The following is a 16784-nucleotide window of genomic DNA, read 5'->3' on the forward strand; positions in this document are numbered from 1 at the left end:
AAAAAAAAAAAAAAAAAAGATACTTCATCCTTAAAAATAAATGATAAAAGGGAACAATAAAGTCTTCAGATTTCTTAGGGAAAATAAATTTAGAAGAGTTTTTTTTTTATCTATTTAAACTATCATCAATAGGAAGCCAAAATAAAAATAGAAGTTTTGGACATTTAGCGACCTAGAAATTTTACAACCAACTTCTCTTCAACAAATTCTTCGTCTCCAAATGAATTATTTATATATGGAATACAGAAAAAGATCATAAGAATCTAAGAAAAAGAATGATAATGTTGTGAGAAACAACAATGTAAAATACAACAACAATACAATTTACAATTGTCTAAATATTTTATAAAGTTTAGTTTTTGAAAACCTAAGAAAATAAAGCACTGGATATATATATGAGAGGGGCAATCAGGAAGAGAGAAATGTAAGTATGCTAAGCTTGTTATATTGTAAATGAGAAGCTAAAAACAACAATTAACTTTTGAAATTGACAAAAATTTTGTGTGAGGAACAACAATAAAATATTTTGATGACTTCCCATCAGAAACAAAGAGGTCAGGAGGCAGTTAATAACACTGAAAGTGCTTTTCAAAAAGTGTTTAATAACATTAAGAAGATGTGGTACCTATACACAATGGAGTAGTACTCAGCCATAAAAAAGGACAAACTAATGTCATCTGCAGCAACTTGTATGGAACTAGAGATCCTCATACTGAGTGAAGCAAATCAGAAAGAGAAAGACAGACACCATATGATATCACTTATATGTGGAATCTAAAATATAGCACAAATGATCTATCTGCAAAACAGAAGTAGATCATGAAGATGGAGAACAGACTTGTATTTGCCAGGGGGGAGAGGGAGGGAGTGGGATGGATTGGGAGTCTGGGGTTAGTAGATGAAAAATGTTACATTTGGAGTGGATGGGCAATGGGATCCTGCTGTGTAGCACAGGGAACTACCCAGTCACTTGTGATGGATCAGAATGGAGAATAATGTGAGAAAAATAATGTATACATAAGTATAATTGAGTCACTTTTCTGTAAAGCAGAAATTAGCAGAATATTGTAAATCAACTATGATTTAAAAATAAAAAATAAAACTTATATCTAGCAAAAGTATTTCTTAACTTTTTTTTTCAAGCAGAACTGCCTTATAAGAAATCCTAAAGGAAGTCCTTTTGATTGAAAGGAAATGATACGGGATAATAACTCAAATCTACAGGAAAAAATAAGAAGCACTGGATATGGTAAATATTACAACACTGTATTTTGAAATGTAAAACATAGATACAGGATATATGCATAACTGTATTACATATGACAATAATAGTATAAAGGAGGCAGAAGAAATGAAGATGTATTGGAGCAAAGTTGTTACAGTTTACAGGAATTAAATAACTATTAACCTGATGTAGCTTGAAGATGAACATTATAATCGCTACACTAACAAAAAACTTATAAAAAATGTACCAATGAATTAAAATCATTTGCTAAAAGAATTGTTGAACACACAATAAGCCAGCAGTTGAGGAACAGAATGGCAGAAAAGTATATAAGATGTAGAAAACAAATATCAAAATGTCAGTATCATAGCAGCAATTACATTAAATATCAATGACTAAACACTGGAATTAAAAGGCAGAGAATGTCAATTTGGATAAAAAAACAGGCTCTAACTCTATACTATGTATAAGAAATTTAAATTAAATACACAAATAAGTTAAAAGTAAAAGGAGAGAAAAAGGTCTACTAGGTAAACCACAAACCTAATCAGTATGGAGTAGTTTTCTCAGACAAAGTAGATTTTAACAAAAGAAATATCATAGAAGACAAATAAAGAAATTTCTTAATAATGAGGGAAAATATAACAGAATAGCAATAATTACAAATATGCACATACCTAAGAACAGATGCCCACCCAAAATGAAATAAATCTTGAACAAAATTGAGATGATAAATCAACAATTTAACAGTTATAGTTGGAGATTTTAATGCACTTCTCTCAGCAACTGACAGAAGAATAAACAGAAAATCTAAGAAAACAGAACACTTGAAGAACACTACTAACCAAATGGACCTAAAAACATTCAGAAACTTTACCAAATAACAGTGGAATACACATTCCATTTAAGTGTCTGTGAAACAATTTCTAGGAGACCACATGCCAGCTATAAAACACCTTTCAATAAGTCTACATTTGAATTTTGATGGATTGAAATTATATAAAGTATGTGCTCTGACTACAACCAGATTGTCAACAATAGCAGAAAGAAATCTGGGGAAACCCCCAATTTTGGAAATTAAACACACACTTCCAAAAAACTTGTAAATTAAAGAAGAAACCACGAATATAAACACAATAAATCCAAGTTTATGGGCTGCAGCTAATTCAATGCTTAGAAAATATTTTGAGCTTTAAATGCTTATATTAGAAGGAAGAAAGACCTAAAATCAATAACCTTAAGATTACATATCAAGGAAGTAGAAAGAGAAGAGTAAATCAAACCCAACGTGATTAAAAAGAAAGATAAATCCAAAAAAAATTGCAAACAATGAAACCAACTGTAGTAAGACAATAGAGAAAAATAAAATTTTGTTCTTTGAAATGATCAAGAAAATTGATAAACTATTTGTTAATAAAGACAGATGACACAAATTATTAAAAATCAGCAAGGAAAGAGGGAATGTTATTACAGACCCTACAAAAACTAAAATACAAGAGAAACTTAAGAACAACTTTATGGAAAGAAATAGGCAACTTAGACACATTTTTCAAAAGACACAAATCACTGGAGTTTACTCAAGCAAAAATATAAAATCAAGAGATCTATAAAAAATAGGAAGAGGAAATTGGTAATTAATATATCCCCAGAAAGAAAACAAAAGCCCGAATAGACACAAAGGGCTGCACTGGTGAATTTTATCAAACATGAGAGAAATAATTCTAATATTATAAAAACTACTTAGAAAATAAAGGCACATTTCTCAACTCCTTCAATGAGGTTGCTATTGCACTAATATCAAAGCCATACAAAGACAAGACAACACACACACACACAAACTACAAAAGGATATTCTTCATAAACATAAACATATAAATCTTTAATGAAACAGTAACAAATTGAATCCAGCAACATATGAAAGGTTAATTTAATAACAGAAAATCAATTAACATAAAATAATAGAATAAAGAGGAAAAGCATGTGGTTATCTCAATAGTTGTAGAGAAAGCATCAGATAAAATTCAACACTTGTTCTTGAAAAGGTCTCAAAATAAAGTAAGCACAGAGGAGACGTTCCACAACCTGATAATAGGCAACCATGAAAATCCTACTATGAACGTCATACTCAGTGGTAAAAAAGAATGATCTCCCCTTAAGATTGGGAACAAGGCAATGATGTCCATTCTGTGGACTTCTATTCAACAATGTCCTGGAGCTTCTATCCAGTGCATTAAAATGGAAAAAAAGAAGTTAAAGGCACACAGTTGAGAAAGGAAGAAGCAAACTGTCTTCATAGTATAAAACATGATATTATATGTATAAATTTCTAAGGAATCTGTAAAAAAAAAAACACTACTAAGGTTCATGAGCAAGATTAACAAGTTTATGGGAACAAGAGTAATATAAAAAATCAATTGTGGAGTTCCCGTCATGGCGCAGTGGTTAACGAACCCGACTAGGAACCGTGAGGTTGCGGGTTCGGTCCCTGGCCTTGCTCAGTGGGTTAACGATCCGGTGTTGCCTTGAGCTGTGGTGTAGGTTGCAGATGCGGCTCGGATCCAGCGTTGCTGTAGCTCTGGCATAGGCCGGTGGCTATAGCTCCGATTCGACCCCTAGCCTGGGAACCTCCATATGCTGCGAGAACGGCCCAAGAAAATGGCAAAAAGACAAAAATAAATAAATAAATAAAATAAAAAATCAATTGTATTTCTATACATTAACAACAGACATCTGAAAGTAAAATTTAAAAAAAACAATTCCATTCAAAATACATTAAAACTAGTAAAATATTTAGAACTACATTTAACAAGAAAGATGTGTGACCTTCACATAGAAAACTATAACACCCTGCTGAAAAAATCAAAAAAGATCTATATGAATGGAGAAAAATACCATGTTTACTGATTAGACGACAATAAGATGGCACTTCTCACCAAATTGATCTGTAGATTCAGTGCAATTCCTATCAAAATAGTCACAAGCTCTTCCATGGAAATTGACGAGCTGATCCTAAAATTTATACTGCAAAGGACTTAGCCAAAATAGAATAGCCAATAGAATACTGCAAAGAATAGCCAAAATAATTTAGAAAAAAAGAACAAATTTGGAGGACTTACATGATCTCAGTTCGAAATTTACCACAAAGCTACAACATTAAGATGCTATGGTGGAGTTCCCGTCATGGTGCAGTGGTTAACGAATCCGACTGGTTGCGGGTTCGATCCCTGCCCTTGCTCAGTGGGTTAAGGATCCGGTGTTGCCGTGACCTGTGGTGTAGGTCGCAGGAGCGGCTCAAGAAAAAGGCAAAAAGACAAAAAAAAAAAAAAAAAAAAAAAAAAAGACTCTATGGTATCAGCTTAAACCCAGATATATCTCTCAATAGAATAGAATAGGTAATCCAGAAACAAACTCATATTTATGGTCAATTGATTTTTTTATATAATGATATTTATTTATTTTCTATTGTACCTGGTTCACAGTGTTCTGTCAATTTTCTACTATCAATTGATTTTTGACAAAAGTTCCAAGGCAATTCTATGAAGAAAGTATAGTTTTTTTCAGTAAATGTTAATAATTGGCTATCCACATGAAATAAAAAGGAACTTAGAATGCTACCTCACACCATACACAAAAATTACCTCAAAATGAATCTTTTTAAAAGCTGAAATCATAAACCTTCTAGAAGAAAATACTGAAGAGAATCTTTTTCTTTTCCCTTTTAGGGCCTCACCTGCAGCATATGGAAGTTCCCAGGCTAGGGGTCCAATTGGAGCTGCAGCTGCCAGCCTAATGCCATAGCCACAGCAATGCTAGAGCCTAGATCCCAGCCATGTCTGTGAACTACTATGGCTCAGGGCAACACCAGGTCCTTAACCCACTGAGCAGGGCCAGGGATCGAACCCACATTGTCATGAATATTAGTCAGATTCATTACCACTGAGCCACAACAGGAACTCCCAAGAATCTTTTTAATTTTAGTGGGCAAACATTTCTATATATGGCACACAGAGCACAGTCTATAAAATGAACAAATTAGATTTTTATCAACATTCAAAAATTTTGCTTTTCAACAGACAGCATTAAGAAAATAGAAGAGTCTAAGATAATGTATGCAAATCACTTATCTGATAAAAAGACTTATATCCAGGAAAAAAGAACTCTTACAGCTCAATAATAATAAGACAAATAATTCAAATTTAAAAAGAGGCTAGAGTCCCATTGTGGCTCAGCGGAAATGAATCCAACTAGGAACCATGAGGTTGTGGGTTTGATCCCTGGCCTTGCTCAGTGGGTTAATGATCTGGCGTTGCTGTGAGCTGTGGTGTAGGCTAGCAGCTATAGCTCCAATTCGATCCCTAGCCTGGGAACTTCCGTATGCTGCAGGTGCAGCCCTAAAAAACAAAATAAATAAATAAATAAATAAAAACAGGCAAAGAATTTAATACACATTTCATGAAAAAGACATAGGAATGGCTAATAGGGAATGAAAGTATGGACAACATCCATTAGTCATTAGGGAAATGCTAATTAAAACCACAATGAGATAACACTCTATACCCACTAAAATGCATATAATAAAAAAGATTGCCAATCCTGGGTTTTGGTGAGAATGTGGAAAAAACTGGAATTTTCATGGAAAATGGCACAGCTACTTTGGAAAATAGTTTGGGGGTTTCATACAAACACATGGTTACCATATGACTCAGCAACTCATTACTAGGCATTTAACCAAGAGAAATGAAAACATGTGTCCACAAAGAGATGTCTATGATAAAGCTCATAGCAGCATTATTTATTATTAAATATTATCAAATATTATTAATATTAAATATTATTAAAAATTAGAAACGATCGAAAGGTTCATCAACTGGTAAACAAAGAAAATAAGGCACAGTCATCCCTCAGTATCTGCGGATGATTGGTTCCAGGACCCAGGCAGAAACCAAAATCCAGGGATGCTCAAGTCCCTTGGATAAAATGACATAGTATTTGCATATAACCAATGCACATCCTTGCACACACTTTAAATCATCTGTAGATTACTTATAATACAAAATACACGGTAAATGCTATGTGAACAGTTGCCAGTGAACAGTAAACTCAAGTTTTGCTTTTTGAGACTTCCTGGAATTTTTTTTTTTTTTGGTGTTTTTAGCTTGGATTAGTTTAATCCTGGAATGCTGAATGCATGGATATAGAGGGGCTGTGCATTCATATAATGGAATACTACCGAGCAATAAAAATGAAGAAACTATGGATGCACACTCCAACATGGGTTATTCTCAAGGGCATTATACTAATCAAAGGAAGCAAGGTACAAAAGACTATACAGTGTAGGACTCCCTGTATCTGAAATTTCTAGAAAAAGCAAAATTATAAAGACAGAGAACAAATGGAAGGTTGTTTAGGGCTGGGGTGGGATGTGAATAACTGCATTTGGGCACAAGGAAATTTTTTGAATTGTATTTTTGACCCCTGACACAGACTCCTCTTTATTCTCTTTTTGTGTTAGTGACCCCTTTCAGCTAAACAGAAGGAAAGCAATTGATCAACGTAATTGACCATCACAAATAAAAAGTCTTCATAGTCCTCTGAGGCATTTCCTTTTTTAAATGAGAGCCTGCATCCACAGGCTCTCAGGCAGTACAATGCCGGGCAGACAGCAGTGACTGGAGGTTATTTTCTTTCCCTGTTGTTTCTAAATTCTCTTCTTTCTTGGTTCTCCCCATACATTACCTGCTTCAACTAAGTAATAGTAAGGTCGTGTTGACTTAAAAAAATGCACAACCTGAAAGTTGAGAGTTAAGTTTTATTTGGGGCAAAAGTAGGACTTAAGCCCAGGAGACAACATCTTGGGTAGCACTGAGAACCTGCTGGAGGAGGTGAGGGAGGAGCTAGAATGTGTAGGAGTTTTTGCAACCAAGGGCAGGGAGCAGGAACAAAAGAGGCCTGGGCTCACTTTACATTCCTTTGATGTGCACCTCCACCATCAGGGCCAGTATCCTGAGTTTTCACAGCCTGCTGGACTCACCAGCTCTCACCCTTGGAGGTGACTGCATTCGCCTATGACCGTGACAATTGACATTCTTTGTTTCAGCCTTAACTACAGAGGCAGTATTTCAGATAGCTCTGAAATACCACCCAAAGGGGAAAGGGGAGATATCAGGATTGATAAATGTGAGGGGGAGGTGTATGCAGCCATGCAGGCATTTTACAAAAGTTTGTGGCTGATCTGAAGGTCACCACCAGTCACCAGGAGCAGACATCACCATGAAGGATTTTAGTGTTTTTCTAGATATGAGGAGATGCAAGATTTGGGCACATAAAATCTTCTCCTAAGAATATCTGACTATCTGAAGACCTATGCTTCCGGTTTTCCCAGAGCACAGATGCCTCACTCCTGATTTTCACCCCGAACTCTGCTCAGGGGGGGCTGCAGGTCGGCAGCTGTAGTGGCTCATGATTTAATCCATGTAGAGGCTGATGGCAAGTGCCAGACTTCAGTTGCCAGTGGGCAACGGATCTTTGTTCTGTACTCCCTGAACACAGAGGCTGATGGGAAAACTGCAGGTGATCAAGTTGAACACCATATCCTTTCCCGGTCTTTCAAAGGTTCACTCTCAGGGGTCATTGACCAGTGATAACTTCTTCAATATTATCCTTCCAAGGCATTCCATTCAAAGGGTGGAACAAATGACAACCTGCCATCACTCCTGGAAGATTTAAGGGGAAGCTCTTCAGTGTTTCACAGACTCCTCCAGCTACTTCCCTGGCTCTGAAGTTCAGCTCAGTGAAGCCCGCAGGGCAGGCAATCTACAACCTTTTATTTAGTGGCTCTACCAGGTCATGGATCCTTGTGGTTCTTGTATCAGATGGTGGAGATTGCAGGTGATTATAACAATCGCTTTAAAGGAGCACACAGGTTATGCAAACAAAAGACTGTCAAAAGCTAAACTCTAGCCTGTGCAAAGAGTAATCAGCTTTGTAAGGAAGCTTGTTGCTTTCTAACCTTGTATCAGAAACAATGGCAACAGTTTCTGAGGCTCTACCTTCTATAGGTAAAGGTAGGATTAGCCTCTGTCATAGAGAGTAGACATCTACTCCACAACTACACCTATGCTGTTGATTAATAAACGCAGCACAGGCCCAGGAAGATAAGACTTTCAAACAGAGCTGAGGGTAAACAAGCAGATAACAGTCATTATGACTTTCTATCTAATCCAACAATCATTTCATTAGGCATTCTGAAACACCAACCCCTGAAGAAATTACTATTGTTAGGCACTGGAAATGGGACCAGAAGTTCAAAGGAACTTCATGTAATCACTCAAACCAGTACCAGGATTTAATCATTCTTCCTTTTCTTTTGGAAAAAGACGTTTTTCTAAAAACCTTATTTTCAAATCAGAGCCTTCTACGGAGTTCCCTGGTGGCAGAGCAGGTTGAAGATCCCAGGGTTGTCACTGCTATAGCTGGGTTGGGTCTTTGGCCCGCGAATTTTCTCATGCGCAGACTAGGCAAAAAACAAAACAAAACAAACAAACCAAAAAAAAACCCTTATACAATGATGTAGACATGGGAAACTGAGGCTTAGTGGCTTTCAGCTGGAAAAAAATTAAACAGAAATCTTTCCAGGGTACCCAGTTATTCTCTGTCATTCTCTCCCTCGCCCCTTTCCTTTCGCTCCCGTCTTCTCTCTCGGATTACCCGGCAGGGGTGGGGGAGGCACTTAACGTTTTTATTATTAAAGATTCCAGATTGGCTGGACTCACGGTGGTGACCTGACCCCCTTGGAGCAGGCGACTCAGGGCGCTGTGGCAGCTGCAGCCGGAACATGCAACTCCCGAGCCTGGGACGGACGCGGGGCCGTCCACTGGACGCGCGAGTACACCGCGTTCGAGTCCCCACCCTTGCCCGCGCCCCTCCTGCTTCCTGAGCTACAAGTAGCCTGGGCGGGACAGCTCCAGGCAGAAGTTCTTCGGGCTTCACGCAAAGCAAGCTTTTCTCCTCCCAGGAACCGCCAGGCGCGGAGCGCAGCGCGATCGGGACCCTGACACCCGCGGCGCGCGCGACCCCACGGTCCCCGCCGCGCCCCGCGCCCGCTCAACCTGCCCTGCGCTCTGTCGCCCCAGGTGCCTGCGCCCGTGGAGAGCAGCTGCAGCAGGTGGCGTCCGGGGTGTGGTCAATGAGGAGTAGCCTGAGGAAGATGCTGCGCCCGGGGGAGAAGAAAGAACCCCCGGGCGTTGTCTACCAGGGCGTGGAGGACGACATGGAAGACTCCAAGGACTCCTTTAAGGTACCCGAGGCTTCGGCGATCGGGAGGCGCTCGATGTGCGGGGGGGGGGGGGGGTCGGCTTTACTTAACTTTGCCCTCCTTCACTCCAGGTTTCCAAGTGGGCAGCACTCGGGTGGGAGGACGCGGCGGGGTGAGGGCTGCTTGCTTCGGGGTGTGAGTGCAGTCCAAGACCGGACCTTCTCAGGATGTGGGGAGCCCGGAGACTGCGCTATTCAGGCGCCCACGCGGTGCGGTGTCTGCTTTATCATTTCCCTGTGCCTTCTTTTTCGGCTTGCTCTTGAGGGTGATGGGAGGTGGCAGTTTGGAGATCTACCCCCAAAGTATCCTTGGCGTTTGGCAGAATCAGCAGACTGCCTAAAAGAGGACAATTTGGGAGCGTGTACCTTCCCGCTTGACCCTTTTCTAGATTTTACTTAGAACCAAACAGCTAGGTGGCTATATCTGGATGGCTGTTCAAGAGGTGTTTGAGGATTTAGAAGCATGCTTGTCTCTTTGAGTGAAACACTGAAACCGACCAAAGAAGTGTTTTGCGGGGCCAGAGATTTCTCCAGGGGATGGGGGAGTCGGACTTTGGGGGAGGAGACCCTTCGAAGCTGGGTAAGTGGTCTTCTGGGAGCTCCAAGGGCAAAGATGAAGAGTCTATTTCCTTCGTGGTCCCTGGGTCACTCTGACCTAAAGGCAGCATCAGCCACCCCTCCTCCTCATCGCTGCCAGATAGCGAGGTCTGAAAGTGGAGGCTGTTGGCTGCTCAGAAAACCGGATTTCCTCACGTTGTCAACAGAAGGGAGGATCTCTTTTTAAACGTTAAAGTAGAATTAAAAGTGTTTCTCCAATCCCACCACAGATCTCTTTCTACAGTGGAACCGTGTTAACGTTTCCTCTTGTATTCTCCAGAAGGGAAAAATGCTTATACAAATACACACACGTTGATGTATATATATGTATACATATATATTTGAAATATATTTTTAAATTTAATTTTTAATCAAACATTTTATTAAATAATTAATAAAAATTAATTTTTAATTTTAATGTACAAGGTATGAAGTCACAGATTTGCACTTGGATTTACTCATGAACCGTACTTTAGAATACTTTTTAAATCAGCACTTGGAGATGTAGCTCACTCTTTTTAGCAGCTTTATGATATTCCCTTGTATGAATGTGTCCTACTTTATTTGATGGGTCCTGCAGCGTGGACACTTCAATGGTGGTGGTTTTGTTTTGTTTTTACACATGATGGAGTGTGAGTTAGATGTGGCTTCCACCGTCTATCCACGGCGCCTTGGTGAGCATATTGGAGTCCTAGCGGGATCAAGAGTTCAGTACAGTGTTGATTTTGGTAGATATAGCCAAACTGCTAACTAGTTGCATGAATTGACACTGTTTCCAAGCATGCGTGTGAGTCAGGCATGCACAGTAAATCCCATAAAGCAACATACCAGGCCTCCCAAGTCGAATCTATTTGCACATCCGGATTAAACACTGACTTCTTTCCTCCTTCTTAATATCAGTATATTGACCATGGTCTTTGGCTTAATAAAAAGAATGGAGGTTATGAGTGGATATCAAACACTAGGATAATGTCTTTGGAATTAACAGAAAGGGCCAGGAAAAAATTTAAATTCTGAAAATCACACCAGAAATACTTCTTTTGTTTACTGATGTGGTTGTTTATTTGCTAGAGATGTTAGTGAAGGAATTCTATAGCACGAAGTCTCAAACTTAGTTTTCCTCATGTTTTTGTTTAATTGTCTTTATTTGATTTTATTGCTCAAGTCCAGCAGGAGGGCTTTATGTTATGTGGCTTTTAGTAGCTACAGAAGAGCTTGTAGATTGAGGGATTTATATATTTTATTTTATTACCTGCAATAACTCCAGACAATCCTGTGGGAGTCTCAGCAGTGAGACTAATTACAAATCAATACATAGAAGACCCTGGAGAGTTCTGAACTCTAGGGATGTCCTTCGTAGGAAGATATGCTATATAGCATTTTCTCCAGCACACACACACTATCTCAGGAATAACCAAGAAAATTGAAGGATGGCAGAAACCTTACAAGATTAGAAACATGGAAAAGGAACCATCTGACTGATGCCTTTAACCTTGTCCAATGACTTTCCTTCAAGGGAGTTAAGATTTTAGCATTTGATCTCTCATTTGTTATAATCTCTCATTGGATTATATCGTTTCCCTCCTTTTTGCTCTATTACTGATTATATGTATTTCATTAAAGCAGCCTCCAATGGTTGTATTTGATATTTCCATTTTAAAGGGCTCAGTTAGAATTAGCTTCTTTAAAAGTGATCTAGTCTGTCATGTTCTGAATGTAGTCATATAGTTCAGAATTCGAAAGAATCTGAAGTGACCCTACAACAGTAGAAAACTGTATTGACTGAATGTATAATAATTTAGCTAAATGACAGCCTTGACTGACTTTTGGAACTTTCTTCAAAGAAGTATCTTCAAAGACTGGTTTAACATGTTATGCACTATATTCAGACTGCTTCACACATCTGATGAGCTTGCATAAAGTACTTAGAGGCTCTCTTGTCACTGTGGACTCAGCAGTGCCTCATAAGTCTCTGAACCTAGTCCTTGCTCTCAAGAGTGTGTAATTACATTTGTGTTGACAGCCTAGCACTGAGCCTGAAAATTGCTCTTCCTTGTACTGTGGAGGCGGACAGTAGAATCCCTTTATTATCACTGGAAGAACTTATCAAATTCAAGTGCAAAAATACTCCTAAATCAATTTAGGTAAACATTTTCTTTGATGGGGTAAGACATTGAGAAGGAACCTATTTCTGTAAGAAGCTCATTTTTAATTTATTGCTGAATATGTGTAAATTTGGAAATGGATGGGATACCCATTGTTACATCCTACATTCACTAAGGCTCTATGTACCTTACATAGAATTTTATAGTTGAAAAGTGACACATCTTTGTTTAAGGGACTATCACAGAAGAGTGATTTCTTAGGTACTATTTTGTGATTACCCAGCAAGAACTAAAGTTCAAAATTTTAAGAGATTTTTCTTTATTTCAACCTGATATTTACTGAGTGAATTCCTATATGCTCAATTCTTCATTAACTATATTAAAATACATTCAGTACTTTAATACTTCTTTTTTTTTCTTGTCTTTATAGGGCCGCATCCATGGCATATGGAGGTTCCCAGGCTAGAGGTCTAATTGGAGCTGTAGCCATTGGCCTACACCAGAGCCACAGCAATGCCAGATCCGAGCCACATCTGTGACCTACACCACAGCTTACCACAATGCCAGATCCTTAACCCACTGATCAAGGCCAGGGATCGAACCTGTGTCCTCATGGATACTAGTCAGATTGTTTCCACTGAGCCGTGACAGGAACTCCCACTTCATTTTATTTAATGATAGCTTTTTTTGGGCTGTGCCCACAGCATGTGGAAATTCCCTGGTCAAGGATCGAACCCATGCCACAGCAGCAACTTGAGCTGCTGCGGTGATAACACTGGATCCTTAGCCTGCTGCACCGCCAAGGAACTCCATGATGGTTTTGTTTGTTTCATTTGTTTTAAGGCTGCACCTGTGGCGGGCGTATGGAAGTTCCTGGGCACAGGTTGAATCCAAAAAGATACTTATTTCATCATAAGAATGATAACTAGTTTGTTTGCTTTTTTCTTTCTGGCCACCCCACGGCATATGGGGTTCCTGGGCCAGGGATCCAATCTGACCTACACTACTGGATCCTTAACCTCCTGTGCCAGGCTGGGAATTGAACCTGCATCCCAGCACTCCACAGACGCCCCCAATCTTGTTGCACCACAGCAGGAACCCTGATAATCTCTTAACAATAAGTGTATATTAAATTTTATGTATCCTTATTTAAGGTAACAGGTTTTTTTTTATATATATATTTCTAGGTGGTTTTTGAGGAAAGTGCATGTGGTTTACAAAACTTTTTGAAGAAACGAAAGAGACTTAAAAAATATGATGATGTGAACGCCTCCCCTTTGCATCACGCTGCAGAAGAAGGTCAAGTGGGGCTGATGGAGATGATTGTCAGTGACTCCTCCTGTGAAGGTAACGGGATGCTGCAGCGAGTGCTCCATAAACCCATCATCCATTAGACTCATTGGCAAGCGAGGAATGAAGTGATGCTGGATGGTAGATTAGCTCCCGGTTATCAAGGACCTGAGTATCTCACTTAGGAATGTGGTTTTTCCCTCAAGTCTCATGCTCCTCAATTTTTTTTCCACTGAAATGCTAGAGAGGAGGGAGTTCCCATTGCAGCTCAGTGGTAATGAATCCAACTAGTGTCCATGAGGACTCAGGTTTGATCCCTGACCTTGCTTAGTGGGTTAAGGATCCAGCGTTGCCGTGAGCTGTGGTGTAAGTCACAGAGGCGGCTCATCTCTGGTGTTGGCTATGGCTCTAGTGTAGGTCGGCAGCTGTAGCTCCAATTCAGCCCCTAGCCTGGAAACTTCCATATGCCACAGGTGAATAGGCGTGTGCAGTAGGTGTTGAATATGGTCCAAGCAAAATCTAATCCACATTTTGCTGTCTTTTCCTAGTACTGAATGCGATGGATGATTATGGAAATACCCCTCTGCACTGGGCTGCAGAGAAAAACCAAGTTGAAAGCATTAAGTTTCTTCTTCGCAAAGGAGCTAATCCAAACCTCCGAAACTGCAACATGATGGCGCCCCTGCACGTGGCTGTGCAGCGCTTGAACAACGAGGTGATGAAGGTAAGGCTGCTGGCAGCTTCCGTAGCACCAGCAACCATCGCGGGCGAGCCGGGGCCCACATCCAGCTGTGTCTGCTGGACCAATGAAATACAATGATTTCAAAGTGGGCTTTTCTTCTGTCCAGTTGATAATGCAAGTGAAGATGATGATGACAATGGGAATCATGATAATAACAGTCTTATCTTCATGGACTAGTTCTCTCAAAGAGCGTTCTGTGCTTTTGTTTTTAAAATCCTCATTTTAAAAACATCTAAAAGCTAAGACTATTATTTTCCCTATTTCATAGCTGAGAAAACTGAGAGAATTAACTAACTCGCCTAATTATCACATAAAAGCTAGGTGGTAAAAGCAAGAATTAGGAATTTTGTTCACATTTTTATGTTTTGCAGGTCAAGACTTTACTGCTTTTATTTGGCTGATTTAATGCTCCAAAGGAAAAAGGTGTTGAGTGCTTCAGTGAAGACAGGAGACATAATTATGATTTATTGTTTTGGTTAGAGTGGATGACATGCCTTGGTGGATGGCATGTCTTCGCGGAAGACATAATACTATTGGGAAATTTCTTATTTTTTCAAGAGCATGAGTTTGGTCAAACAGGAAGCCTTGGTAAATGCCTAAAGGTCTTTAGGTCATGGCTTTTACACTACATCTCAGAGTCTCATGGACTCACTAGAAAACACGCACATTGACTTAAAGAGAAAAGCAGTTTACAAACAGCATGTTCTAGAAATTCATTTCTAAGGTAGGCATTTGGAACTTCTAGTAAGTTTTCCTGCAGAAACAATGTTGCGAATGATGACTTGGCTGTAGCTCTGAGCCACCTGTTTCAGTCAGTTCTGGCTGCTGTCACATGATGCCATGGACCAGGTAGCTTACACAACATTGTGGAGATGGGGTTGCCCACAATCAAGGCCCTTGGCAGATTTGGTGTCTGATGAGGGCCTGGTTCCTGGTTTGCAGATGGCCTTTGTTTCTCTGTGTCCTCATGTAGCAGAAGGGTCGAGAGAGCTTTCTAAGGTCTCTTTTACAAAGGCACTGATCCCATCCAGGAGAGCTCAGCTCTCCTGACCTAATCACCTTCTCAACACCCCACATGCTAGTACCACCCCACTGAGGATTGGGATTTCAGGGTATAGAATTTTGGGGGACGAAAGCATCCAGTTTATCATCGCACACCCCAAACCTGCTTTGCTTACAAATCGCCAAGGAGATTTCCAGGGTGTCCACGAGCTCCACGCGCCCTTTAACCCAAATGCCTTCCTCTCAGCCCCCTGAGTCCTTGGCTCCTTTAAGGCAGGCATAGAGGGTATGAGAGGAGCCCCCTTTCCACTGTCCCCTTGTGCCTCATGTGTAGCTTTGCTGTAATTCTTAGGATAGGCTATTGTAGTTCAAATGTTCATGTGCTATTCTCCTCCTCTGACTGGTTATCCTTGAAGGAGGAACTGGGTGTGACCAACCTAAATATCTCCAGTCATCAACACACGGCTGGTAAATGACAGCTCTTGAATGAAAAAAATGTTACTAGGCACTAGGGCCGAAGGAGAAGGGGAGAGCTTAGGTATTAGTGCCTAAGAAGATGAGTCCGAGCAGCTCTTGCGGAGGTTAGGACACAAAGGCCTTTGATGACAGGCTGCTTGTCTTTTCATTGGTCTACACTAGTCACATGCTACTTCTGTATCGTCTGGGTCAGGCTCCTAGGGACACCCCACCTCCAGCGGGGGGGGGGGGGCCCGCCCCCCCGTGATGCCACATATTTCCCCAGTGAACTCCTGTGCTTCCTCTGAAGCCTCTTTTCAGAAACAAATGCCCATTGACTTAATGACTCTTGGCTCTGAAAGCTTGGTTCGGGAATTCAAAGGCGGGTAACAGTTAAAAAAGGCTGTTGTTAATTAGAAATCAGACATCATCAGACTAGAAAGGTAGGTATCATATAGAAAAGAAAGTCTAGAAATAATCTCATAACTGATTTATAACCTGGGCAGTGGATAGAATGAAGATTTTTCCTGGGTGAAAAAAAGAAGAAAAAAAATAGGGTGATAAGGGATCAAAATTCGTTGTCTCTCCTTTGCTTGGTCTTAACCAGCCATAAAACCTCATCAGAAAATACTGTCAAACCCTCCTGCTTTCAGAGATGGAAGAGGAGGAAGGAAGAGGAGGAATTTTGACGTGTCTCTGTGTGCTTACAAACTGCAGGCCCGCCTCTCCCATTTATGGCCAGGAGTTAGGCTGTTCCCCACTAGCTCTTGCCAATTTCTTTTTTCTTTTCTTTTTCTTTCTTTCTTCTTTTTTTTTTTTTTTTTGTCTTTTTAGGGCCGCTCCCGTGGCATATGGAGGTTCCCAGGCTAGGGGTCTAATCAGACCTACAGCTGCTGGCCTACACCACAGCCATAGCAACGAAGGATCCAAGCCACGTCTGCGACCTACACCGCAGCTCACGGCAATGCTGGATCCTTAATCCACTGAGCAAGGCCAGGGATCGAACCCACAACCTCATGGTTCCTAGTGGGATTCTTTTCTGTTGTGCCATGAC

The 16784-nt window shown here is 40.2% G+C and overlaps 1 protein-coding gene across 30 annotated transcripts in view; it reads left to right on the forward strand.

Moving 5' to 3' along the window:
- The window catches only part of TRPA1 (transient receptor potential cation channel subfamily A member 1), a 253695-nt gene that overhangs the window by 194079 nt on the left and 42832 nt on the right, over positions 1-16784 (forward strand). For 11 of the 30 annotated variants that reach the window (XM_085022097.1, XM_085022095.1, XM_085022115.1 and 8 more), the window contains 4 exons: positions 1147-1249; positions 9358-9521; positions 13428-13587; positions 14079-14254. In XM_085022097.1, coding sequence (XP_084878223.1) covers positions 1195-1249; positions 9358-9521; positions 13428-13587; positions 14079-14254 — 555 coding nt within the window. In that variant the 5' untranslated portion in view covers positions 1147-1194. Of the gene's footprint in view, positions 1-1143; positions 1250-6737; positions 6901-8975; positions 9522-13427; positions 13588-14078; positions 14255-16784 lie in introns of those variants that run through there. The other 19 variants (XM_085022114.1, XM_085022113.1, XM_085022109.1 and 16 more) reach the window with 4 other exon arrangements.

Source organism: Sus scrofa, chromosome 4 (genome assembly GCF_054392235.1).
Source record: "Sus scrofa isolate SSC_HxYL_T2T_F1_AM1 chromosome 4, Sscrofa_HxYL_maternal_Yorkshire_Landrace_v2.0, whole genome shotgun sequence".
Lineage (NCBI taxonomy): Eukaryota > Metazoa > Chordata > Mammalia > Artiodactyla > Suidae > Sus > Sus scrofa.